This window comes from Ursus americanus, chromosome 28 (genome assembly GCF_024610735.1).
Source record: "Ursus americanus isolate L20-20 chromosome 28, mUrsAme1.1.p, whole genome shotgun sequence".
Lineage (NCBI taxonomy): Eukaryota > Metazoa > Chordata > Mammalia > Carnivora > Ursidae > Ursus > Ursus americanus.
Window position 1 is genome coordinate 17,852,403 of NC_142154.1, and position 25,989 is coordinate 17,878,391.

At 39.2% G+C, this 25,989-nt stretch overlaps 2 protein-coding genes across 6 annotated transcripts in view; one reads left to right on the forward strand and one right to left on the reverse strand.

The window, feature by feature from the left end:
• Nucleotides 1–1,605: 1,605 nt before the first annotated feature.
• LINS1 (lines homolog 1) lies at nt 1,606–21,693 on the reverse strand. Of its 4 annotated transcripts, XM_045795389.2 has the most exons (8): nt 21,564–21,693; nt 20,776–20,811; nt 8,474–8,974; nt 8,259–8,348; nt 7,259–7,400; nt 5,843–6,433; nt 4,456–4,627; nt 1,606–2,616 (listed from the first exon to the last, which is right to left on the reverse strand). In XM_045795389.2, exons 3-8 carry the CDS (start codon nt 8,870–8,872, stop codon nt 1,734–1,736), a joined length of 2,277 nt encoding a protein of 758 aa, XP_045651345.2. In that variant the 5' UTR covers nt 8,873–8,974; nt 20,776–20,811; nt 21,564–21,693; the 3' UTR covers nt 1,606–1,733. The 4 variants fall into 4 exon arrangements, with proteins under 4 accessions (XP_045651345.2, XP_045651344.2, XP_045651346.2 ...); XM_045795388.2 differs by lacking the exon at nt 20,776–20,811 and having other exon boundaries at nt 21,564–21,682; XM_045795390.2 differs by lacking the exon at nt 20,776–20,811 and having other exon boundaries at nt 8,474–8,847; nt 21,564–21,655.
• Nucleotides 21,694–21,981: 288 nt separating this feature from the next.
• The window catches only part of ASB7 (ankyrin repeat and SOCS box containing 7), a 52,157-nt gene continuing 48,149 nt past the window's right edge, over nt 21,982–25,989 (forward strand). The window contains exons 1-2 of one of the 2 annotated variants that reach the window (XM_087856713.1): nt 21,982–22,486; nt 22,649–22,743. The gene's annotated coding sequence lies outside the window, so the exon portion shown is untranslated. The remainder of the gene's footprint in view (nt 22,487–22,648; nt 22,744–25,989) is intronic. The other variant, XM_045795386.2, reaches the window with a different exon arrangement.

Below are 25,989 nucleotides of genomic sequence, written 5' to 3' on the forward strand. Positions count from 1 at the left end.
TAGGAGCATAAAGAATCATGTTTTTTTTCCTTTTCTTAAAAGAACTTTTCACTAAAAGAAAAAAAAATCTATGTACCCAGTTAAAAACAAATAAATAAAAAAGTAAAAGAAGATACATACTGTGAAGTCAAATTTTCTACTGCAGGTCTGTTTCCCAAGGTAACGACTGTTAGGACTCTCATATATTCTTATGTAAATATTTTATAAACACAGGAAAGCATATATAAATGTGTAAGTGTATCACACCTGCCCCCTTCTTTTTCTTAAACAAATGGGGGCCCCATATAATCACTTTTGCTTTTTACTGCAGATGTAAACATGGATACAGCTCATTCTTTCCACAAATATATAGTATTCTGTTGAGTATATATATTATTTAACCAGTATTTGTCCTTTGCTTTTATAAATGATATGCTTCGAATACCCCTGAATATACCCTCTTTAATGTGTTTTTAAATTACGTAGAAACTGCCCCAATGTATACCAACTCCGTTAACAAAATTTTGACCTCTGCATTTCTATTTGGTTAACGTTAGCCTCTCACTGCTATCTTAATTAGGAATTCTCTATTTAGTTCCACTGGTCTTTCCGTTTCCACCTGAATGAGTACTGACCTGTTTTGATTACCACTGCCTCCCCTCAAAAAGACAGAATACAGAATGTAATTATTCATATCACAACAATTTATTTTTATTTACTTTATTTTTTCTAAGTAAGCTCCACACCCAGTGTGGAGCCTAATGTGGGGCTTGAACTCATGACCTTGAGATCAAGACCTGAGCTGAGATCAAGAGTTGGACACTTAACTGACTGAGCCACCCAGGTGCCCCTCACAATAATTTTAAACAGGAAAACTATCTGGTGATTAAAAATTTGCTTTAAAGAATAGACTCATGTTCACAGAATAGACCATACACCTACACATACAGAGAGCTAACCACCTCGCTTAAAAAAAACCTGCTAACATTTTAAGTATTTTACATATCCCATTACACATAAATACCTCAGAGGGAAATAATCAGTATACTAGATTAGTGTCCCTCCCAAAATTCACATCTACCCAGAACCCATGAATGTGACTTTATCTGGAAGTAGGGTCTTTGCTGTTGTAATCAAGTTAGAGGAGATCACACACTGGGTAAGAGTGGATGCTAACCCAGTGACTGGTGTCTACAGGAGGGAACTTGCACACGCACACACACACACACACACACACACACACACACACACACAGGGAAAACCTCATGTGACAACCGAGGAAGAGACTGGACCGACACAACTCCAAGCTGTAGAACACCAAGGACTGCCAGTAATCGCCAGAAGACAGGAAGAGGCGGGGAAGGATTCTTCCCTAGCGCCTTGAGAGAAAGCATGGCCCGGCTGGCAGCTTGATTACGGACTTCTAGTCTCCAGAACTACGAGAGAATAAATTTCTGTTAAGTCGCCGAGTTTGTGGTAATTTCATGACAGCAGCCCTAGCAAACTAATATAATATCCATCCCAAATTTGTGTTTGAACCACTGTAAATTTCAAGTGACATAAAACTGTCTCAGGTGACTTGTCATTTGAGGGTCTTTGTCAGTCGCTAGGCTACTCTGAAAGGGCAAAAAGACAGACATGATTTAGACAGTGCTTTTGAGGGTATTTATTGATTGATTGATTTTTACGATTATCTCATTAAGGCACAATTTATAGCAGGGAAAAACAGTTCCTGGAAATAAAATGCTACTGTTTTACAAAGCGTTTGTACTCTCATTATATATTGTCTCAATATGTTTTAACAACTTCAAAAGTGCTGTGGCATTATACGGGAAAAGATTTTTCTTCTGCAAACGGTAAATGGCACCTTGTAACTCTTCGAAGCACTTCAGTGTTCTGTAAGATAGTCCCACTTCGGAGACGTCATCTGGGACTCTGTCACAATCAACAGAGAAGGGAATATTTGACTGTTTTGGAAGCAGAGGCCTTGACTGAGGCTCCGGGCTAAGTTGTTTTTTATCCACACCTGCTCCAACGGTGTCCTGAGATTTCGTCACTACTTCCTGGTGTAAACATGTTTGTTTACTGTTTGCGGAGTGCTGGTCTGTGCCTTCTGCTTCAGAATCATCAGAGCTGTCATAATCTACCAGACTTCTAGAAGCTCGTCGGGGAGGTGGACTATCAGCCTGGAGCGTGGCGTGGGTCTCCTTGGACATCACAGGCTGGCTCAGACAGCCAGAAGAAATGTCAGAAGCCCAGGAGACCGAAGCATGAGCGCTTCTGGGACTACCAAGAGCAGTGGAAGGGCTAAGTTCTGTTTGGTTGCTGTTTCCGTCCTGGACAAGTGAGGACACACAACCACAAATATTTATGCTATCTTTAGATTCAGTTCTGTCAAAATACTTGCAAATTGTGAAAAAATGAGCCCAGTCTTTTTGCAGTAATTTTAAATATCTAACAAAATATTCCAGGAAACAGGTTTCTGAGGAAATCAAAAAGTCAAGAAGAACCGAAGAATCAAATCCTATATTTTTCAATAAGAATAAGAAAATACAATGTGGATTATAGCCATATTCATGCGTGTGATGGTTCCACATTTCTTTTTCTTGGGTCGAGCTTTCACTAGCTTTATTTTGTCTGAAAATCAAGGCAACGGAGACCCCAGATTAATGACTTTTTACAAAAATAACAGTTTTAACAGATACAATTCACATACCACAAATTCCCCTATCAGATTTTTTAATCTATGCATTATTTTAAGAGAAAAAACATTCAAAACAATCTCTTCCTCTACAAACTCCATATAAATCTAACTCAATAAATAAAACCCACAGACTTTGATCGTTCTAGTTATTGTCTGACGAACAAAAGTCCTCTGTCTTCCTGTCTCTTGACATCAGAGTTCCTCATTCCTACAGGCAACTAATTACATGGGGTAAGATGGGGCTGGAGACTGACTTCCTTCCTTTCCTTCCACACTCTACTCAATAGGGGTGGGCACATGACTTAGACCGACCAGTCGGAGGGCCGCATGCTCCTGGCTTCAATGACTGCTTCCAACATGAATCTGTGATCCCAGTGGGCTAATCAGATCCCCCCACTCTGGAACTCCTGCTGGAGCTATTAAAGATGATAACTGTATGGCTGCCGTAAGCCAGGCACTGCTGGTAGCCCTGCCTGAGAATGAATTCAGAGTTGCAAGATACAGAAAAAGAGCAATGACCAACAACATGATTGAATCCCTATATATACAGTGATGCCTGATGCCAACATGCCCCTTGGAATGAATTTCCAAACGTTGAGCTAATAAGCTAATAAATACATTTTTTTTTTTTTTTTTGCTTAGACTAATCTGTGTTGGTTTCTATCCTTTACAACCAAACAATCTTAACTAATATAGTTACATTAAAAAAAATACATATGACATGAGCACATGCCTCTTGGGACACACTGAAGTGAAGAAAGTTAGAGATTTAATTCAGAGGCTTCCTCTTCCCTGAGCAGTAAGGGGTCAGCTAAGATCTATTCTAATCAGCATGCGCATTTTCAGACTGAATTTGTATCTCACCCTTTGGGAGCCTAATTCAAATCACATGTAGGCATTTTGTGTTCTTGATTAGAACCTTTTGAAAATTGGCCCCAAACACTTACAGTCTGAAAGCAGCCACTGCCAGCAGTGCCATAATACAAGTACGAACTGGCAGCACAACACTGCACCGTCGGTCATTAGGAAGAAAGCCCCTTCTCTGAAGCCAAGAAAGAAATGGAAATCAAGCAAATACTTTGGGGTTTTAATAAAGCTGAGCAGAAACAGTGTAAAAGGTCATCAGTTACGAGCTGCATAACCAATTACAGATATTTGCCACAGGATGATATGACCCCATGCACAGCTGCTTTAATAAAGTGGGGACAGGCTCAGCACATGTCATCAGTAACATGGCTTCGTGACCAACCTCGGAGACCTGCCTCAAGTTGCTATCAGCCCCCATTCAACTGTATGATAAAATGAAAATTTCGAGCTGCTCCTTTGGTTACTTATAAGGCTGAGGTTACCTTTAAAAAGGCAAAAACCACCACACTGAAGCTCATTATGGAAAAGTCAGTCTTGGGGGCGAAAAGCATTTCTAAACATCGATTAAATGAAGGTTCGGACAACAGTGTGAGCTTACTTCTGATCGCACAGGTAAAACAGATGCAGCTAAACCAGAACCCATGCTTTCTAGCCCCCCCGGCCTAGTTCTACTCCCCCACATCTGCCTACCTAGCCAAGTTTTCATAATGAGAACTCAAATGTAATCTCGTTTTCATGCACGGCAGGGTTAAAACAAGGAATTGGAACTTACAAGGAAACCACAAGATTGTTAGGGATTTTTCTTTTCCCCTTAATGATGGAAAGTAAATAGTATGTCCAGCACATTATTAAAAATGTTTTCTGCTTTTCTGGCACGTAGTAAAATTACTTTAAAATATACTAGCCTGGTCAACTTTAGGTAGATGCCCAGCGATGCTCTGGCAGCCTCCAGCATGTCGTCGTCTTGTTCTATGAAGACCCTGGAGATCCACTCACATGGACCGTGGGACTGAAGGGACGGCTGAAGGTGAGGCTTTAAGAAGGTCAGTAACTCAGACATGAAACTCTGTAAATCAACTTCAACAAATGCAAATTTCAAAGAGCAGGCAACTGCTTATGAATGCATTAACATCTTACTATAATTTTATCTATAGGCATCTCCAGTACTCCAACAGGCATTATCATAATTCACGCCTTCAAAAAGCCTGTGAGTTAGGGATTATCGCTACTTTGCAAATTAGGAAACTGAATGTCAAGAGAAAAAAATGTGATTCACTCAAGAGGATACAATTAAAATGTACAACCAGATCATTGACTTGCCGCCAAGTACCAGATAACTAATTATTTCAGAGAAACTAGAGTTACATGAATTCTTGCAAAAAGCATATAAATAAATGAATGAGTAGTCAGACAAAAGACACCGCTTCATTGGATGCCACTGCCATTACTAGAGGCAACTGCGCAACCGAGCAAAAATTATTTGCCTTTAAAATAACAGGAAAATTTTTTTGTTTGTTTGAAGTATTAAAAGAAAGTACTACTATGAAGCACAAAAACCAAAAAAATATTTGGGGAGTTTTAACTGTAATTTAAAACTCAGAATTATAGAACATATGCCACCTAGTGTTGTAAATTATAACCGCACAGAATGATACCAAGTTCTCAGTAATTACAAGGTAAACGACTTCCGAAGCAATTCAGGGAAGTCCCTGCTTACAATTAAACCCTTCCACTAAAACTATATGCCACTTGTTTAGAGACGTCTATTATTCCTTTTGAGCAGATGAAATGGAAGACATGTCTTCCTCACCACCTAAATTGAATATCCAACTTTAAACAGTTGTCTTTGGACCGAGTTAAGATCCTGGACATTATATGCCACAATTTCTTAATCAATGTAACTTCTCACATGTTAATTTCAATTCACTTTCTAGTTATTGATAACCTACATTAGTAGTTACGGAATTTTATTAAGGAAAATACAAATGAAATACTACAAATATCTGAACTTAACTGCCTTGTATCACTTGCTTTGAGGTGACTCAACAGCACCTCTTTTGTTTTTAACCTTAGTCATTAATTATGGTACATAAACTCAGCCCACAAAATGTTGACATGTTTCTTGCTATAATTCTAGTTCTTTTTTTAAAAGAAATTTGATAAATTATAATTATGATAACATGCAGATTTAATCAGTGGAGTTAGAGTCCTAAGATGTGAAAATTATGAATTACTTTACATCAGTAAACAATTACTCATTACTTTGTACACAAAAGGAGTTCAGAGAATTACCTTTCATTTCATTTGCTGAAGCACAACTTTGAAACTTGATTTCTAAGGATTTAATGATAAGCAGGCTTGCTGCTCTGAGAATAACATGATCTGGACCGGGAACGCGCTCACACGTAGGCAGAACTTCATCTCCACCAAAGCAGGGAGGTTTTCCACAGACAGACAACGTCCTCAATAAGCCCAAATCCACAGCTTGCAAAACAGCTTCAGCTAAAGCCAACATATCTATATCTAAATGCCGATCTGGTGGCATGAGGGCAGGGCTAGATCCCCGAAAAAGGTCTTCGCCGACTTTCCAGAGAAGGCACTTCTTGATGAATATGATGAACTTCCTTTTGACAAAAGCCTGAACAGGCCAGGTAATAACGTTTAGCACACGAGAAGGTTTCAAAAATAAAATCCTCTGGCAAGTGAAATATAGCTTCAGATGGATTCTGGAAGCTATAAGAAGTTCGAGCAATTCCAGGGAACATACCAAGCTGTTTATTATTTTAGAAGTATCTTGGCAGCTTTCAAAATGCTGAGAAAATAACGTATTGTAAAAAACTTCGAAAATAGTGTCAAAAGGAGTCAGGAACTGCTTTAGAATTTCTGCAATGATTAAAACAGTAATTATAAAGAAGAGGAAAAGTAAAGGCTTCTTAAAACACAATTTACAATTCAATTGTTATAAATATTATCGCTTTACAAGAATGAAAAAATGAATTTGGATTGTTGAATGTGAACAAATGAAGATACACAGAATAACAGCTAATAAGAAGACATGGTATATACACACAATAGAGTATTACTCAGCCATGAAAAAGAATGAAATCTTGCTGTTTGCAATGACGTGGATGGAGCTCGAGTATGTTGTGCTAAGTGAAATAAGACAAATACCATATGATTTCACTCATATGTGGAATTTAAGGAACAACACAGATGAACATGGAGGAGAAAAAAAGAGGCAAACCAGAAAACAGACTCTTAACTATAGAGAACAAACTGAGGATTGCTGGAGGGGAGGTGGGGGGGCGGGGAATGGGTTAAATGGGTGATGGGGATTAAGGAGGATGCTTGTGATGAGCACTGGGTGTTATATGTAAGTGATGAATCACTAAATTCTACTCCTGAAGTCAATATTACACTATATGTTAACTAGAATTTAAATAAAACTTGAAACAAAATAACAGCTAATAACCAGTTAATTATCCATTTTACAAATATCAAAAGAGACATATAACAATAGCTATAATTTTTGCCTTAAAATGTTTTATTTTAAAAAGATATCTTCAGTCAAAAATTTTGGAGTAAGATTCTTTAGTTTTTCATACTTTAGGAAGATCAAATGCTATAAATTAAGTTTTAATCTTCATTATAAACATAATGCTCCTTGGGAGCAAAAGAATGACATTTATGGGGAACCATAATTTATACCTGTTTTTTGTGAACATGTATCTTTAAAGATTTCTTTTATTATAACAGTAAGGGTCCAGAGGCAGTATACTGCTTTCTCATTTTCAGGGTATTCAGAAAGGTTTTTTTGGCAAAAAGCAACCCAGGAATTACTAAATGTTATCTACAAGTGAGAAAACAAAAAGTAGCAAGTTATAGTAGAAAATTTTCTTTACAATTGCAAATTACCTATTATATACAACACGACTCTATATAACATTGTTTACTCCCTTGCAAAAAAAAAAAAAGAGCCTAGTATTTGGTAAAACAAGAAAGACACACATATCCTAATATTCTTTAAGTAAAGAAATTCAATGTGTCATAGAAATAAAGGCTCAACAGGGAACATGAAAATATTAGCAGTGATTATTTCTACGTGGTGGAATGATGTGTGACTTCTATTTTGTTCTTTATACTTTCTCTCATTTCCCAAATTTTCTACTACTAATGCACCTTTTCATATTTAGGGGAAAATGTTACTTTGAGAAAGGAACGAGTAATTATAGCTTAAATAAATTGGTAGATGTTTACATTTATTGACTAACTCAGAGATAAGAGAAAAATCTGATGCTCAATTTGGGTGTATTTTTTTCATCATGCTGAGGACCATTCTTGGAATTTATTTATGTTAAACCTGTGAAATGATCTTGGCCTCCAGCAGAGGTTCCTAAATCTTTTTTTGGAGAAAAGGAAGCAGGCCTACCTGCTCCTTTGAGAAACTGAAGAAGTTATGGACTGACTTGAAACCCATCATTCAGGTGAAGAATCTGATTTATGATGACTTATGAGATAAAGTTAAGACTCTAATCTTTGATACAAGTCACTATTATATTACCCCATTCTTACACTTTTATGGATTTATATGTTATTAAATGAGCAAACATTTTATTGATACAAACATTTGAAGGGTGAAATCGAATGCCAAAGAACAATTTTAAAGAAACCATAAGAGAAAATAGTATAATTTGATTACTTATCTTACCTTTTCTCTCAATTGGAAATACAGAAGTAGTGCAAGGCACTTTGCAGCCATGTGAGATAACAATTTATCCGAGTTTTGGAACATACAGGTCTACGGGAAAACAAATAAATTTACCCACTACTACTGAATGTTTTTAAATCTTTTGTTTTAAAAATCTGGATCTAAAGAAAAACCCAAAAATCAAAAAAAAACCCCACAGAAAACAAACAGCTTACTAATTTAGAATCGATGTCGGATGATTTTAAAAGAATTTTAATTATATCTCTGTATTTCTCCTTTGCCCGGAAGTCAGTTTCAACAGACAATATTCTGGTTATCATCACTTTGATTACTGTTAACTGAAGGAGCATTATTTCTCGGGTGCTGCATTTCGGCGAGTACTTCTGCAAACACACAGGCACTACAGAAATGGTAGCCAAACTGGCAGAGGATGGCTGGTGCTTGTCCTGGACACCATGGGGCTTTGGGCATTCTGAAGAGGTGGTTGTAGAGCAATCCTGATCCAAAGATGCTGGGTTGAGATAAAAGATGTAATCATGGTTCTCATTTTCAAGTGTAGCTCCCAGAAGTACCTTCTTGTACAATTGTTCTAAAACGTCAAAGAAAGCGTTCATTGGGACTGCCAAAATATATCTCGTAAGAAAGCTGACAACTCCAAACTGTAAATATTAATCTCAGAAATGCGACAAATCTGGAAGGTGTTTCTTCAGTAAAACCTAAAATAGGAACAGTAATTTTAAAATTACAAGCGTCATATACATCATATTACAGGGGAAAAGCATCTGTTTCCACTTAATCATTTAGCCTCTCAAGTTAAAGGTAACACTGATTGCTTAATTTCTAAAATGTAAAACTGGTAATAAGAACATTATTTTAAGACTGTAAAAATGAAATGTATGCTTTCCATACAGATTTAAGATCATAAAATTATTTTTAATTTTATCATAGCAGAACTTTACCTTTCCTCTAACATTTTTCAATGGGCCATGAGGGCCTCTCAATCTTGGCACTACTGACATTAGGGGCTGGATAATTTCGTTGGGGGGGGGGAGCTGGCTTGTGCATTGTAGGAAGTTCAGCAGCATTCCTGGCCTCTACCCACTAGATGCCAGTGGTACCTCCCTTGTGGGGTATGGGGGGGCATAACCTGGCAGGCTGACACCCACGGGGCCACCTCCAATTAATTAACCTTCACCTTCAACTTACAGATGAAAACGTAGTTAAATCGCTGTGTGGTCCCACTACTGTGGTTATTGACGATTAATTCACAAGTTAAAATTAAATGATAGGAAGATCCTTGGTCAGCACTCTCAACATTAAATAAAAAAAGGAAAAATGCCATGCCAAGAAAAAGACAAGATGTTAAGCAAAAGTAATCCAAACGTGGGCACACTGTACTTGTAGCTGGATACAACTTCAGATACCCCCGCTGTCCCGGACTCTGACACGACAGGGACCAGCAAGAGTGAGGAGAAGAGAATGCACGTTTAAGGCCAGGCATGGCTTATAAAGCAAGGAATATGGACAATCATTGACAGGTGAGCATTAGGGGAAATATTATGGGTAATGTAAGTATTAAGGTAGTTACTATAGAGCAAGCATGGCTGGGAAAAATTTAAGACTTTGGCAGAAGCTAGAGATTACGGAATATCCTTCCAAAGGAGTGCTGAGCCTCTGGGAATTTTATAACCCTTTGGGGCTCAGTCCTTTCATTGCCTTGAGCTATTTTACACCTTTGTAAATTTGTTGATTGCTGACGGCAATGCAAATTCTTGTCTATAGTCATGCAAATACTTGTCTGGTGGAGGGGCAACCCTCCTTTCAGAGGGAAAAGCCAGTTTTGCTTCTATTTGTAAACTCAGTTCAACATTCCTTTACTCCATATAAATTCATGGTTCTTTAACTTTTCCCTTAAAACGGTTGTGACATCTGCCTAGTTCTTTCATTAGTTAATGAGTTAAATAAAATTGCTAATACAAGTGCATTTTGTATGGGTCATTTTGTCCTCTTCCAATTTATCCTTTAATAAAGTCCAAGGACTTTCCCCATCTACTCCGGCCCATTTATAAATGCCCAGTCCATCTTTAACCTTGGTCCTCGCTGGAGGAGTCCTAGGAGGGCTGTCATTGACACTGGGTCTCATGTCTATGGTATGGCCCACTGACCTGCCCCTGGTCTTTACACCTCCCTCTCCACTGGTTTCTTCCCCCTTGCTTAGCTTCTAAGGAATTTCAATTCCTGATCACCTCCACAGGACACAATTGCCTTGTTTTTGACCTAAAGTGTAGAAAAAAGTATTAAGAAACCTATAGATTGTAACCTAAAGTTATGAATGAAACTTTCTCTGGTAGAGATTCTCTAAATCCTCTTTTGAAACTGTGGTGAATGTCCCACATGATTTGGAAACATAACTAATTATCAGGAACCGTGTTCCATCTGATAGTGTTCAACGTTATCTGTTACCTGAACACTGCACTTCTAGAAAGCAAGAATGATTAATGTTCCAAGAAACGGCTCACCATATTCCCAAACAGGCCTCACCTCTATGCTTCCACATTGACTCCCCTTGTTTCATAAACCCCACATTTCCTCCTCCTTCTTTGAGAGGTATCCCATTAATGAACATTCTCCCTGTTGCAATAGCCTGAATAAAATCACCTTCTTAATTGTCTGGTGAGTTTTATCTGCCAAAGCAGACACAAGCTTTCAGATTCTACTTCCGAGTCCATTTCCATTGTACTTATTTCACTTTATATTTTAGTTATGACAATAACATTTCTTCCCAATAAAACTATTGACCTCTTCTATTGAAGTTGACATAAGCTATTACATTTTTATATGTCAAATATTCTGTAACAATAGACTATTTTAGGTTTTAACTAATATCATACGTGCAAGTCTAATTTTAAGCCACAAATGGAATTCTTTTTATTTCAATGCTATAGCAGTAATAATACTTCCATTAAGGGGCATCTGGGTGGCTCAGTCAGTTAGGCGTCCAACTCTTGGTATTTGCTCAGGTCATGACCTCAGGGTTGTGGGGTCGAGCCCCGCACTGGGCTCCCCACTTGGCATGGAGTTTGCTTGGGATTCTCTCCCTCTGTCCCTCCCCCTGTGCTCTGTCAAATAAATAAATAAATCTTAAAAAAAAACTTTCAATAATATTTCTATAAATTTTAAGTCCTTAAATTTTACCACAAATGAGAATAAGATTGTGGGTATTCAACCATTTTTGACCTATAAAAAGGGCCATTTCAAATGGTTCAAACATTTCAGCATGCAAAACTAAAGTGATACCAGTAAGTAAATAGATACATAGACAAGCAAGTAAGCAAGCATTTCAGGGGGGAAATGGGCCATTTTCTATCATCGTGGGACCCAGGTTCTTTGATAAGAGTGGTTGTGAGTAATCAGATTGAAAAGCATCAACTGGGGCCCACAAATGTCAGGCAGGTGCAGGGGTGCCAAGGACAGGCTGCCCCAAAACGTGCCACTCTGGCACATGGATTATTTTAAATAAAAGTTACTTCAAAGACACCCCATGCAGGAAGGACACTCAAACTTTCTCTGTCCCCCTGAAAACAGGAAATAAATCTCCCATGCAAGAGGTATCCACCCAGTGTCAGGAGGTAGAGACATCCTGATCTCCACAGATGGGAAATTTAGAGCTAGGAAGGCTGTATAAACAATCCTTTTTACTTTTTATTAATTTACTAGCACAGTCCAAATTCTCTTAAGAATTCCTTACTAATTAAAGCACCCAAAGTTAAGTTTTCTCTGTTCTGTCAATTCCTCACAGATTTATTGTCTCTTTGTCTAAAAAGTATAAAAACTGCCTGTCTTGATCATTTCTTTAGGTGTCAATGTCATTACTGGGCCTCTATGCACATGTAATAAAACTTTTTTTTTTCTTCTGTTAATCCATCTCATATAAATTTAAGTCTTAGTCTAGCTGGAAGACCTTGAAGAGTAGAGGAAGAATTTTTCTTCTACTTTCCTCCCTTCACAGGTACCAAATGAATGAAGAGGATAGGTGCTAGGCTGGTTCTACTATGACTAAGCATTAATCTGTCCTCATTACAATATCTTTTAAAATATTGATGCTGGCCAAAGAAATCTGCATTGAAACAAATGTCTGTGGGTAGCCTATTGAGAACTGTAGCTTTTTTTTTTTTTTTTAAAGGAATTACAGTATTAAAGGAAAAGACAAATCCTGAAAAAATGAACTAGGGGATTTGACCAACCACACTCTTCTCCTGAAGTGTCCGTTACAAGGGTAGTATACCTCAAGCTCTTTTCCATGCTGGTCTGGAGGAAGGTGTACCTCTCAGACTAGTTTTTGAACCAGCTATACTGGATATATGGGTGAGATCTGTCTAGCCTGAAAAGGAAACAAATATTAGGAAAGGTTTAATTAGGACAAGAAATGGGTAGCGTTTTCAGAGGCTTTTTCAGAAAATACCTCTTGGCAGAGGAGAATGAATACAAGGTGGCCAAAGGGGGTACCCAATCCGAGCATAAAATTTGCCTCAAGTCTCTCTTTTACCGTTTAAGTACTATAAATGATTTGAATTGTGTATTCTATTCCTAATAGAAGTATACGTGTCTTAATATAAAAGTAATACATTCCCTCTCATCTTCACACAATCAATGCTTTAGGAATAAGAACTGCTAAAGTTTAGGAGCGCCTGGGTGGCTCAGTTGCTTAAGTGTCTGCCTTGTTCAGGTCCTGTTCTCAGGGTCTTGGGAGGGAGCCCCACTTCGGGCTCCCTGCTCAGTGAGGAGTCCGCTTCTCCCTCTGCCCCTCCCCCAACTCGCATGTGCGCAAGTGCGCACTCCCGCGCGCTCTCTCTCAAATAAATAAAATCTAAAAAAATAAAGAAAGAAAAAGAACTGCTAAAATTTATTGCGAGCCTACTATGTATATGTACCAGACACCGTTCTAAGTGAGTAACAGCTTCACAACTTTATGAGGTGGATACTTAACATGTCTATTTTACAAATAAGGAAATTAAGGCAATGAGAGATTAAGTTACAGAGCAAGTTAAGTTGCAGAGCCAGGTTTTGAACTCACAAAGTCTAATATCAAAGCCTATGGTAACTCCTCAAATTTCCTCTGATGCTCCAAGTCTCAGGAAAATGGATGAATAGAGGGCTTCTAATAAGTTTCCTAAGTGAAAATAATAACTCACAGTCTAATTTTTAACACTTTCTAGATTTTCTCCCACAGTACTGTAAATCAGAATACCCATCCTTAGAATCATTTTCACATGCTGCACAATATCTAAACTCAAGGTCAATTACTATACAACTTCCCAATGCAACCAAGATCAATTTTTTTCAAAAGACACTCAGCAACCAAAGGTTAAAACATTAATCAGGCCACCCATTTGATTGAATTTTTATGTTAAGTTACTTTTAGAAGCCACATCAAACCCAGGGTGAAAAGCCAAACTATCCACAGGTCATACTTTGATTATAAGCCCATCAGCCGTTTAAAGGCAGTATAAATATGAGTGACTAAGACCTTGAGTTTACTTCACTTAAAATAATTTCAACATTTTACAAAAATTAACTGAAAATGCATCATGGTGATTAAAACTTAAAATAAGATTTTAGGAAAAAAGAAAAAAAGCAGAAGAAAAATCTTTAGGATTCAAGGCCAGGCAACAAGTTCTTAAACTTAGCCCCCAGAGTCTCTAAAAGGTAAAAATTGATAAACTGGATCTCAACAAAATTAAAAACTTTTGCTCTGTAAAGGACCCTATTAAGAGCATGAAAAGGCAAGCTACAGACTGAGAGAAGATATTCGCTACTCACGTAATCAAAGGGCTAGTATCTACAATATATAAAGGATTCTCAAAACTCAGTACTTCAAAAGATAGTAATGATTAGAAAATGGGCAAGAGACACGAACAGACTTTTCTCTGAAGAGAATAAACAGATGGCAAGAAAGTGCACAAAAAGGTGTTCAACCACATTAGCCAGTGGGGAAATGCAAATTAAAATCACAGTAAATACCACTATCACTATAACTGAAATAAAAATTAGTGACACCAAATTCTTGAGAGGATATGGAGAACCAGACTACTCTTACGTTGCTGGTGAGATTATAAAATGGTATAGTCACTCTGGAAAACAGTCTGGTAGTTTCTTTAAAAAACTAAACATACTCTTAACCATATGTTCCAGCAATTGCACTCTTTGGTATTTACTCAAAGGAGCTGAAAACTTATGTCAACACAAAAACCTGCACACAGATATACAGAGCAGCTTTATTCATAGTTTCCAAAATCTGGAAGCAGTGACGATGTCCTTCAGTGGCTGAACGGATAAACTGTGGTATATTCAGACAATGGAATATTATTTGGTGCTAAAAAGGAAGAGCTATCGAGCCACGAAAAGACATGAAGGAACCTTAAATGCATAGTACTAAGTAAAAAAAAGCCAATCTGAAAAGGCTATATACTGTTTGATTCTAACTATATGACATTCTGGAAAAGGTAAAACTATAGAGGGAGTAAAAAGACCAGTGGTTGCCAGGGGCTGGGGTACTGGAAAAGGATGAACAGGTGAAGCACAGATTTTTAGGACAGTGAAAAGACTTTGTATGATCCTATAATGGTGGATATGTATCATTGAATGTTTGTCCAAACTCAGAGAATGTACACCACCAAGAGTGAACCCTAGCCTGACCCATGGACTTTGGGCAATAATGATGTGTCAATGTAGGTTCATCAATTGTAACAGATGTTACCAATCCGGTGGGGGGATGTTGATAATGCAGGGGAAGGCTATGCATGTGTGAGGGAAAGGAGATACATATATATACACACACAGGAAATTTCTGTACTTTCTGATCAATTTTACCATGAACCTAAAATTGCTCTTAAAAAAATAAAATCTTTAAAGCAAAATAAGAAACTAAATATGCAACTACCATATGACCTAGTAAATTACACACCTGGGCAGTTATTCCAGTAAAACGAAGACTTATATTCACACAAAAACTTGTATATGAGAGTTCACAGCAGGTTCATTCATAATAGCAAAAAACTGGAGATAACCCAGATGTCCTTCAATGCATGAATGGTTATACTGTGGTACATTCTTACCATACTGGAATACTACATAGCAATAAAAAAGAACTGATACATGCAATAATTTGGATAGTTCTTAGGGACTCATGCTGAGAGAAAAAAGCTAATCTCAGAAGCCTGCATATTGTGTGGTTCCATTCTTGAAATGATAAAATCAAAGAGATGGAGAAGAGGTTAGTGGTTGCAAGAGGTTAGGGAGGCCCCCTCCCACTTGGTTGGTAGGGTTATAAAGGCCAACACAAGGGATCTTTGTGTTCTTGGAACTGGTGAAGGCAACACTAACCTACATATGTGATAAAAATTACACAGAACTAAATATACACACAGATAAATGAACAGAGGTAAAAACAGGAAATCTGAACAGGATCAGTGGATTATACTAATGTCAACATCCTGGTTGTGATACTGTACGGTAGTTGTCGAAGATGCTACCATTGGAGAAAACTAGTCAAAGGGTACACAAGATTTCTCTGTATTATTTCTTACAACTGCAAGTGAATCTACAATTTCTCAAAATTAACAATTCAATTAAAAATATAATAATTACAGGGGCGCCTGGGTGGCTTAGTTGATTAAACATCTGATTCTTAATTTCAGCTCAGGTCACGATCTCAGGATTGTGAGACTGAGCCCCATGGTGGGCTCCACGCTCAGCAGCGAGTCTGCTTGTCCCTCTCCCTCTGTTCCTCCCTCTGCTTGCTCTCTATCTCTAAAATAAAAAAATAGAACCTTTTAAAAAATATACAATAATTGCAGCTATAGACATCAGCCTTCTGATCCCAGGTGTTAATATGCATAGGATTTCACTAATATCAACTAAATATAAATGTAAACGTATTAGAACTTTGATTTAAAAAATTTCTAGATGGAGGGGCGCCTGGGTAGCGCAGTCGTTAAAGCGTCTGCCTTCGGCTCAGGGCGTGATCCCGGCGTTCCGGGATCGAGTCCCACATCGGGCTCCTCCGCTGGGAGCCTGCTTCTTCCTCTCTCACTCCCCTGCTGTGTTCCCTCTCTCACTGGCTGTCTCTCTGTCACATAAATAAATAAAATCTTTAAAAAAAAAAAAAATTCTAGATGGAAAACTGAGCAGAATGGTATTTTAAAATGTTAAAAAAATATCTTCTTAAAAAATATTCCTAAGTAAAAACCAGGTAGAAATTTTAAGTGCATAGTCTATTCATTAGAAGACATTCTGCCATCACCCTATTTCAAAATTATTAAAAAACAAGTTGTTAGTAATTTAATCCTTCTTTGTATACAGATAACAACAATAAAAAAGACGCCACTATCTTCTTTAGGAGATTTTCTTTAAACAACCCATATATTTAAATTCAGAAAAATAATTACTTTCACGGCCAATGTTACAATGAAAAATGCTTTTCTTTATATGAAAAGCTACTACAGTTTGCCAATCAATTGGAAAACCCAAAATTGAGCTTTGGCTTAATGCAATAATAGGTTCAGATCTGATCACAGCCCAAATGGACACTTAATGTATATTGCCCCATTAATGAAGATGCTGTGATTCTAGAGGCAGAAGTTGAGGCCCTCTAAACAAAGGCTATCTTTCAGGATTCAGGTTCCTGTCCCAACTAAGAATCATTTTGTCTAAATAAATAAATGAGTGGGTAGAGTCTACAGAAAGTTCAAGGGTGGTGCCAAAGTTAGGGAGGCTGATGAGGGTGGTTAAGGCACTAAGAAGACTTGGAAGACAAAAGGACAGAGGTTCCCATGGTCTCTGTCTAGCACCAGAGTCATTAAAGCTGGTTCATTATGACTGCAAGAGGACCTCTCTCTCCTACAAGATGGAGGGGAAACGGATATTTTCCAAGAGCATGTCACATGCGGGGCATATTCCCTTTGCCCTCCTAGTTCTACTCTTCACCCTTCTCCATGCCCCAACATGCTCCAATATTGGAAGTCCTAGGAGAGCAATCAGGCAAGAAAAAGAAATAAAGGGTTTCAGAATTGGAAAGGAAGAAGTAAAACTGTCTCTATTTGCAGGTGACATGATTTTATATAAAGAAAGTCCTGAAGACTCAACCAAAAAAATGTTACATCCAATCATAAATTCAGTTGAAGTTTCAGGATACAAAATTAAATATAAAAGTCGGCAGCATTTTTATACATTAACAACAAATTTTCTGAAAAAGAAATAAAGAAATTGATTCCATTTATAACAGCATCAAAAGTAATAAAACACTTAGGAATAAATGTAACTAAGGAGGTGAAAGATCTCTGAAAATCACAAGACACTGATGAAAGAATTCTAAGGCACAAATAAATGAAAGGTAACCTGTGTTCTGGGATTGGAAGAGTTAATATTGTTAAAATGTCAATACTACCAAAAGCCATCTATAGACTCAATGTCATCCCTATTAAGATTCCAATGGTACTTTTTACAGAAGTAGAAAAACATTCCTAATATTTATATGGAACCACAAAAGACTCCAAATAGCCTAAATAATAATAATAATAATGATAATAATCGTAAGAAAGAACAAAGTAGAAGGCATCATAGTTCCTGATTTCAAGCTATACTATAAAGCTATAGTTACCAAAATAGTATGGTACTGGCATAAAAACAAACAGACCAATGGAACAGAATTGAGAGCCCAGAAATAAATCCTCATATATACAGCCAACTAACATCTGACAGGGGAGTTAAGAATACTCAATGGAGAAAAGACAGTCTTTTCAATAAATGGTGCTGAGATAATTGGATATTCATGTAAAAGAATGAAATTGGACCCATATCTACACACACAAAAATTCACTCTAAGTGTATTAAAGACTTTTTAATGTAAGACCTGAAACCATGAAACTTCTAGAAGAAAACAGAAATAAAGCCCCTTGACATGGGTGTTAGTAATGGTTTTTTTTGGATGACACCTAAAGCATAAGCAACAAAATAAATAAGCAAGTACAACTATATCCAACTAAAAAGCTTCTGCATAGCTGAATAAATCATCAACAAAATAAAATGAAAACCTATGGAATAGAAAAAAAATGTTCGCAAACCATTCATCAGATAAGGGATTAATACCCAAAATATATAAAGAACTCATACAACTCAGTAACAAAAACCACAAATAATCCAATTTAAAAACAGGCAAAGGAGCTAAATAGACCTTTTTCCAAAGACATATAAAAGGCCAACAAAATACATGAAAAGATGCTCAACATCACCACTAATGAGTGGTGCAAATTAAAACTACAATGAGATATCACCTCACACCTGTTAAGAGTCACCCTCATCAAAAAGAGACAACAAATGCTGGCAAGATGTGGAGAAAAGGGAAGCCTTGTGCACTGTTGCTAGCAACGTAAATTCATGCAGCCACTATAGAAAGCAGTATGGAGGATCCTTAAGAAATTAATAGAACTACATTATGATACAGCAATTCCACTTCTGAGGATATATCCAAAAGAATCAAAAACACTACCTTGAAAACACATCTGCACCCCCGGGTTCCTAATAGCATTATTTATAATAACCAAGACACGGAAGTGACCTAAGCAGATGAAAAAGTTGTGGTATGTATATATGATGGAATATTATTCAGCCACAAAAAATGAGGAAATCGTTCCATTTGTAACAACATGGATGCTCCTTGAAGGCATTATGTTAGTCAGAGAAAGACAAATACTGTATGATCTCACTTATATGTGGAATCTAAACAAACAAAAAGCAAACCCAAACTCCTAGCAAAAGAGATCAAACTTGTGGTTATCAAAGGCAGGGGGTGGGGTGGAGGGGGAACTGGAGGAAGGTGGCCAAGAGGTACAAACTTCCAATTAGAAGTTAAATGAGTACTAGAAATGTAAGGTACAACATGACTGTTGCTGACACAGCTGTAGGATATACAGGAAAGCTGTTAACGGAGTAAATTCTAAGAGTTTTCACCATAAGAAAAAAAAAATTTCCCTTTTTTTCTTTCATTTCTTTTCATTGTATCTAGAGGGGAAGATGGATGTTAGCTGAACCTACTGTGGCAATCATTTCACAATATATGTAAATCAAACCATCATGCTGTATGCCTTCAACTGACAGATACAGTGATGTATATCAATTATTTCTCAATAAAATCGGGGGGGGGGGGATGTTGGCATCTTTGTGTTCAATCCTCCATAACCTTTCTCTTGGAGCAATTTCATGGACTCCCAATGTCTTCAATTACTACCTCCATGCTGACAATTCCAGAATCCACAGTTAGGATCCAGCTGTCTTCTGGGCTCCATACTCAAGTAGCTAAATGCCATCAGAGAGTTCCACAGGCACCTTTAGCACAAATTCAACTCAACTTCTATGGCCCCTCAAACTTTTTTTCTTCTACCTCTCAGTTTATGGTGACTCTATCTCCTAGGCACCCAAGATAGAAATCTGGACATCTTTCCGGACCCTTCCTCAGCTCACTTCTCTCCACCAGACTTGCACTACTGCAGTATACCACTTCCACCTAGACAACTAACAGATTTCTCGCTAAATGGTTATTCTTAGCCCACCCTACACGCACTTTGTTCTGAAAAACCTCTCCACTCTCCTTAGGATGAAGTCCAAACCCTGGATACAGCTTAGCTAGTCCTTCAAGATCTGCCTCATGGAATCATCTCACCAATCTGCTCCACAAACTAAGCTACAGGCTTTCTCTAAAATCCTCAGAAACTGTGCACTTTAAGGGTTCTCAAGCTCTGCCTGGCACATTCTTTCTGACTAAGCCACATTCAACCTTCTCCCTCCCACTCTCAACCTTTAATTTGAAAACCTGCAGTCCCAGAGAAGCCTTTTACATTTCCAAATCAGGATTAGGGGGCCCTGCCAAGTGCTCTTTCAGCCTATACTACAGTATTTATCTCATTGCATTTGTCTATAATTATTTTCTAGTTTGGTTTCCCCACACTTTGACTATGAGCTTTCCTGGGCAGGACTGAGCTGTTTACTTATATAGGCCAATAGGTATCTCATGAGGAAAGCACCAAACATGTATTCTTGAATGAATGATAGTATAAAAGAAAACATGCGGGGGGGGGGGCAAATTGAAAGTGTTTGCACTGAGTCCCATCTGCCACACAACATCTTAATATATCTCATTACACAAAAGCAACCGATGCATTACATTACTTCCTTTATATAATTAAGTAGGCCATTCTGTGTGGACATTGGCTGTAGCCAAATGTCTGGTGTATTGGATGGCTTAGTTTAAAATGTCAGTGCTTGTTTGGATTACTATAATAGCCTTCCACATTTGCAGTAACCCTCTCCAGCTAGCCTTTTCCATTGAGCAGCCAGCCAGTGATGCTTTCAAAACATAAATAGGATATTGTAACTTCTCTACCATGGCTTACAAGGTCCTGCAAAGGTCTGCCACCTGTCCCACATCCCCATCTTATTATCAATCATTCTCCCTCTTACTCACTCGGCTTGACTACGCTGGTCTTCTTTCTTGCAGTTTCTGTTAAACAGCAAAGGTTATTCCAGCATCAGAGGCTTTGGACTGTTGATTCTACCTGCCTGCAAAATTCTTCCCTCCTCCCCCCATGCCGCAGATCTTGCCACGGTTGGTTCCTCCTCATTCAGATCTCTGTTCAAATGTCATTTCCTCAGAGACCTTTCCTGACTACCTAAAATAGTCAACACGTCCTATTCAAACTCGATCCTCTAATTCTCCTTGACTTTCTTTATATAACCGAACCCTGTGTGATAATTTTGCTTATCTGTCTCCCCTGTTAAAGCGAAAGCTCCACGAGGACAAGTGATTGCATCCACCTTGTTCACTGTTATCTCCCTAACGGCTAGAACAGCGCCCGGCCAATAAACACTTGCTAAATGAATACATGCACTCAGTAAACATGTCCATCTCGCGTATTTCCATTCTCCTTTCCCCTTTATTGTCAGAAATCCGTGAGGGTCGCTGTCCTTGCGTGAAAGCTCTTGGAGTGTCACCGCCATCCCAAAGAGTCCTCTTTTCCTCGCCAGGCGAGGAAAGCCCAGGCTGGTAGCTAATAGGGCCTCAGGGACCGAAAGATGAGCCACGACCCGGCACCCTCGGCCGAAGAGCGCTGAGGAGGGGCTGCGGCACATGGCGTCCCTCTCCTCGCTTCCTGGAGAGTACCGCCTCCCCAACCTTAGACCCAAGGACCAGCCTCTCAGTTGGCCGCACACACGCCTTTCCCGCCGCCTAGCTCCGCTGCCACTCCCAGTTACCTGCCGGGGATCTGGCTTGGGAGACTCAGCCTTCACACTGCCATTCGAACGAACAACATCACCCTTCGGGCCACCGTAGTTCGCGGAAAGCACCCGCTGATCCCTCCTTCCGCATGCGCAGAGATCCCGTTCGGCGTACAGTGTCTCTTAGCAACCGCATCGAGTCCCTCCGCCAGGGGCGGAGCATCGGAAGCCACAGGGGGGAAGCCGAGGGGGAAGTGAGTGAGACCAATCGGAGACGACTCCCAACCTCGATCGGCACGCCTCCTCTAACTGTCGCGAATGCGCAGACGGCTTTACGGCAGGCAAGGGGTGGGGGCCGCTGGGGGTAAGGAGGAGAGAAGGAAGCAACCAACCAACCAAGTCGCCCCCACCCCCCACCCCCACCCACCCCGGACCTGGTTTACGGCTCCGGGCTCAGGCTCCGATGCGGCCGCTGATTGGCTGCTGAAGGCTTGGTCCCATCCCAGTGACCCCAAAGTGCTGGAGGGAGGGGGCGGGGGTGGCCCAGTGCAAAGTGCATCTCGAAAGCCCCCTGCCTGGAGCCCCCGCAGCTGGCACTTCGGACCCTGTATGACCCGGGACCTAGCTGCCCCGAGACCTCCCGTGTGCCCCCGTAGCTGCGAGCCTCCGGCCCGGAGCGCGGCAGCCCCTGCTCCGAGCCCTCAGACCGGGGCTGCCCCCCCCCCCCCACTCGAGCCGGGACTTCCTCCCTGCACCCCTGCCCCGAGGCTGCCCGGCGGTCAGGACCGTCGCCCCAGTTCTGCTCGACTGTCCGGATGCTCGCCGGGCTGGGGCCGTGAGCACCGAGAAGGATCAGGAACACCCGTGTCCGGCCCTGCTTGGAGTGTTTGTTCAATGGAGAAGTTGGTGAGTGTGGAGAAGGCTGAAAGGAGGAAGAGAAGCAGCAGCTGAGGAGACAGGTAAAGTCAGTTACCTCCCCCGAGGGGAAAGGGGCTGGCTGGGAGAGAGAATCTCTGCTTCTTCCTGTCTGCCCTTACCACTCTTCTTTGCTACCCCTTCCTCAGAGCCCCCTCCTCCTCGCCCCTGGGTCACTGCACCACTCACTGGTTTCTGCTTTCCAGGTTTGAGCTGGCTAGAGAAGACGAGAGAGCAGGAAGGGGTCAAGCCACCCACCAGAGAAGCAGCAGAGAGCCTCTGACCAGCATCCTCTATAAAGGTAATGAGCCAGACCTCCCCTCCCCCATTGTTTATTCCTGGCCCCTACCTCATTAAGCGTTGCTTTATTTTCAGTGTAGTTACCTGGAAATGTGACTCTTTCCTGGCACCCAGTTTCCCAGCAAAAACAAAACACTGTGCCTGATCCTTAAGATTTTAATTAATAACTGCTTTATCTCAGAAATGTATTTTCCCCTTTCTCTCTGTACGTTGTGTTTCCGTTTTCTGCATTATCTCTTGTACGTTGTACCATTTACCCTGCTCTGAGACTTTGAGACCTTTTTGTAGCTCCCCCCCACCTTACTCTCATAGGAATTCCTCAATTCCTTGTTAATTGCTTGTTAATTCTGAATGACTCTGCTTTTTAATTAAACCACAATTTTCTGTTTTCCCCTTATGTCTTCCTATCACCTTTCCTCTACCTCTATCAGAAAATCTTTTGAGTTAACTAACTGACAAGGGTTTGGTAGAGGAAGGTACAGTAATGGCTTGAAATTTATGAGTTTCGGAAAATAATGTGACTTTTTTTCCAGTGGAAAGTGAATCTGTGTACCTGGATAGTGTGGATAGTTTGAAAGCAGAATTTGGCCCTGAAGCACTTAAATATAATTAGCTCCTGTGGCTTTTATGTGTTTCTGTGTGACAGATGTGGATGGATTTTGAAACTGTTATAAAGATAAGTAATATTTGTTACACCTTTGATTTTCTAGAAGAACTTAAAAAACTTTATACAATATTATGTTAATCATTGACACTCAAGAGTTTGCAAGCACAGGACTGTTTTGGTGTGTTTAGAATTTAGGGCTTTATTTTTGCACTCTTCATAGATGAGATTTTTCATCTCAAAACCCTTATAGATAATTTATTAGATTGAAATTTAAGCATCTCATTCATACGATCACATTTCTGCCGCTGTATTTTGTTGCTGCCTCTGAAAATGCACTGAAGGTAAGTTTAGGACATCCATATACTTCCTAAAGAGGGAATATGATCAGGGAAATTATATAAGAGTTAATTCAGAAATTAGTCAAGTGAATGACTTCTCTGCCATCCAATAACAGGGGTATAAAGTGACTGGTTAATCTCAGAGTTATTTTAATATCTCAGATTGTTTTGGGAATTTCAGGTACAAAGAAGTACTTAAAATAGCAGAAGTTGTTAGGAAATTTTTGATTTACTCTGTTCCACTGGACTTTGTCTTCTCCAAAAATAAATTAATGTCTTTCCTGATTCTTTTAATTGTGAAGACATTCCTAAAGATATTTCTAAGTGCTCTGAGGGTTTGTGTTTTTCTTGAGACCTGGAACTTGACACCCAAGAGTGTATGCTACTGAGTGAGACTGAAAATCAGTATCTAGCAGTGACTGCTCCCATGGTGAACATTTAGGGCAGCTTTTATATAGGGCCCACTTCATTTCAGTAAAAGCTATGCTGAGGTCTATCAAGTTAAGGGCAATTTTCTTTCTTTAAATATGCAAATCACCAGAGAGATGCCTAATGATGACTTTAGGATTTTTTTTTTTTAAAGATTTTATTTATTTATTCGACAGAGATAGAGACAGCCAGTGAGAGAGGGAACACAAGCAGGGAGAGTGGGAGAGGAAGAAGCAGGCTCCTAGTGGAGGAGCTTGATGTGGGGCTCGATCCCATAATGTCGGGATCATGCCCTGAGCCGAAGGCAGAAGCCCAACCGCTGTGCCACCCAGGCGCCCCAGGAATTTTTTTTTTTTTAATGCTAACATATTTTAAGTATGTGTTTAAGGTAAAAATGAATTCTGTATTTTCTGTTCAGGCCTTCTCACTTAAATATTTTTTCTACTTTAGATAGAACTCTAGCGTGTTTTCATTTGCAAGGGGTGTTACCACCTGAGATGATAAGAGAGCGGGTCTGTGGCAAGTCAAGCATGGACGGCACAGAAAGGACATTGCTTTCTCCTGGTTGCCATCCAGATTATTCTCATTGCTTAAATATTTCATTGATCCCCTCTCAGCTTTTAACAGTTTTTCTAGGATTAGGGAGTATATATATATATATATATATATATATATATATATATATATATATATATAAATTGTTGGTATTGGTTCCAAATACTAGCATGACTGAGAGTGTTTGGTCTAGGTCATGCTGAACATTTAAAACATTTAATCTGGGTAATTATTTACCAACATGGACAGTTAGTTTACATTTTTCAACCCGCTAGTTAACTTTGTCTGAATTCTCTTGCCAGGTACATGGGTTTTTAAAGAAAAAAAAAAGGTAAAGAACCCAATTTATTTGATAACCAAATACAGATTTATAGTCACATAGGGAGAATAACTGATTTTAACTGAAGATCTTCAGTGATGTATTTTGAGGATGCTTTGGCTCCGTAGTTTTGTCTTTATACCTGAAGTGATACCGTTCACAATTGCTTAATATTATGCTATATATAATATCTATTTTCTTTGCATTTAACTTTGATAACATAGAAATTCATACGATTCCCAAAAAGTCTAAAGTCAGATAAAGTTTATATAAGCGTACCTGATATCTGACTGACAGCCTTTCATGTCATTCCCAAGTGAAGACACTCCCTAAGTAGAGAATGATTGTCTGCTTTCTTGCTAACTTCCTCAGTACTGACGTGAGGCTGCTAAGATGATCGTGCCAGACGTGAGTTACTAGGATAATATTGACAAGACCTCCTCCTTTATAATACTTGTGATTTAAACTTTGAGTTGAGCCTGGATTAAGTGAGTTATACAATCTCCTCTCTTGCCTCTTCCACATTCCATGAAAATGGTTGGTTTTTCCTGCTGGAACGTATGAGAATTGTAGATAAGTCGTGCATGATAATACATCCTTGTGTTACATGGAGGCCCAGCAATTTGGAGGAAATATGAATGCCCTTACTTGTTCTAGAACATAAACGCCATGCTAACTATGTGGAGTGATACTAAAACACACTTCTACTTGATTTTGGGTTGCAAGCTCTTGATCATACAAATAGTGCTGTTCAGTATAGACCTCAGTAGTGTGGCATGCTTTGGGCCTTGTGTTCCTGCAGCCATCTAGGACCTGTGAGCCTGTGATGGTTTTTTTTCTCAGAGCCACTATCCTTGGAGTTGCTGATTTTATTTTCATACCAGCCTGTATCTCTGTTTGCTCTACAAAGAAATGCTTATTTCCTTTTTTGAGTAGCAAGCTGTTATCTTGTTTCTAGTTTGTGTGAAATCTGAAAGCACAGTTCTAATTTGTATCACT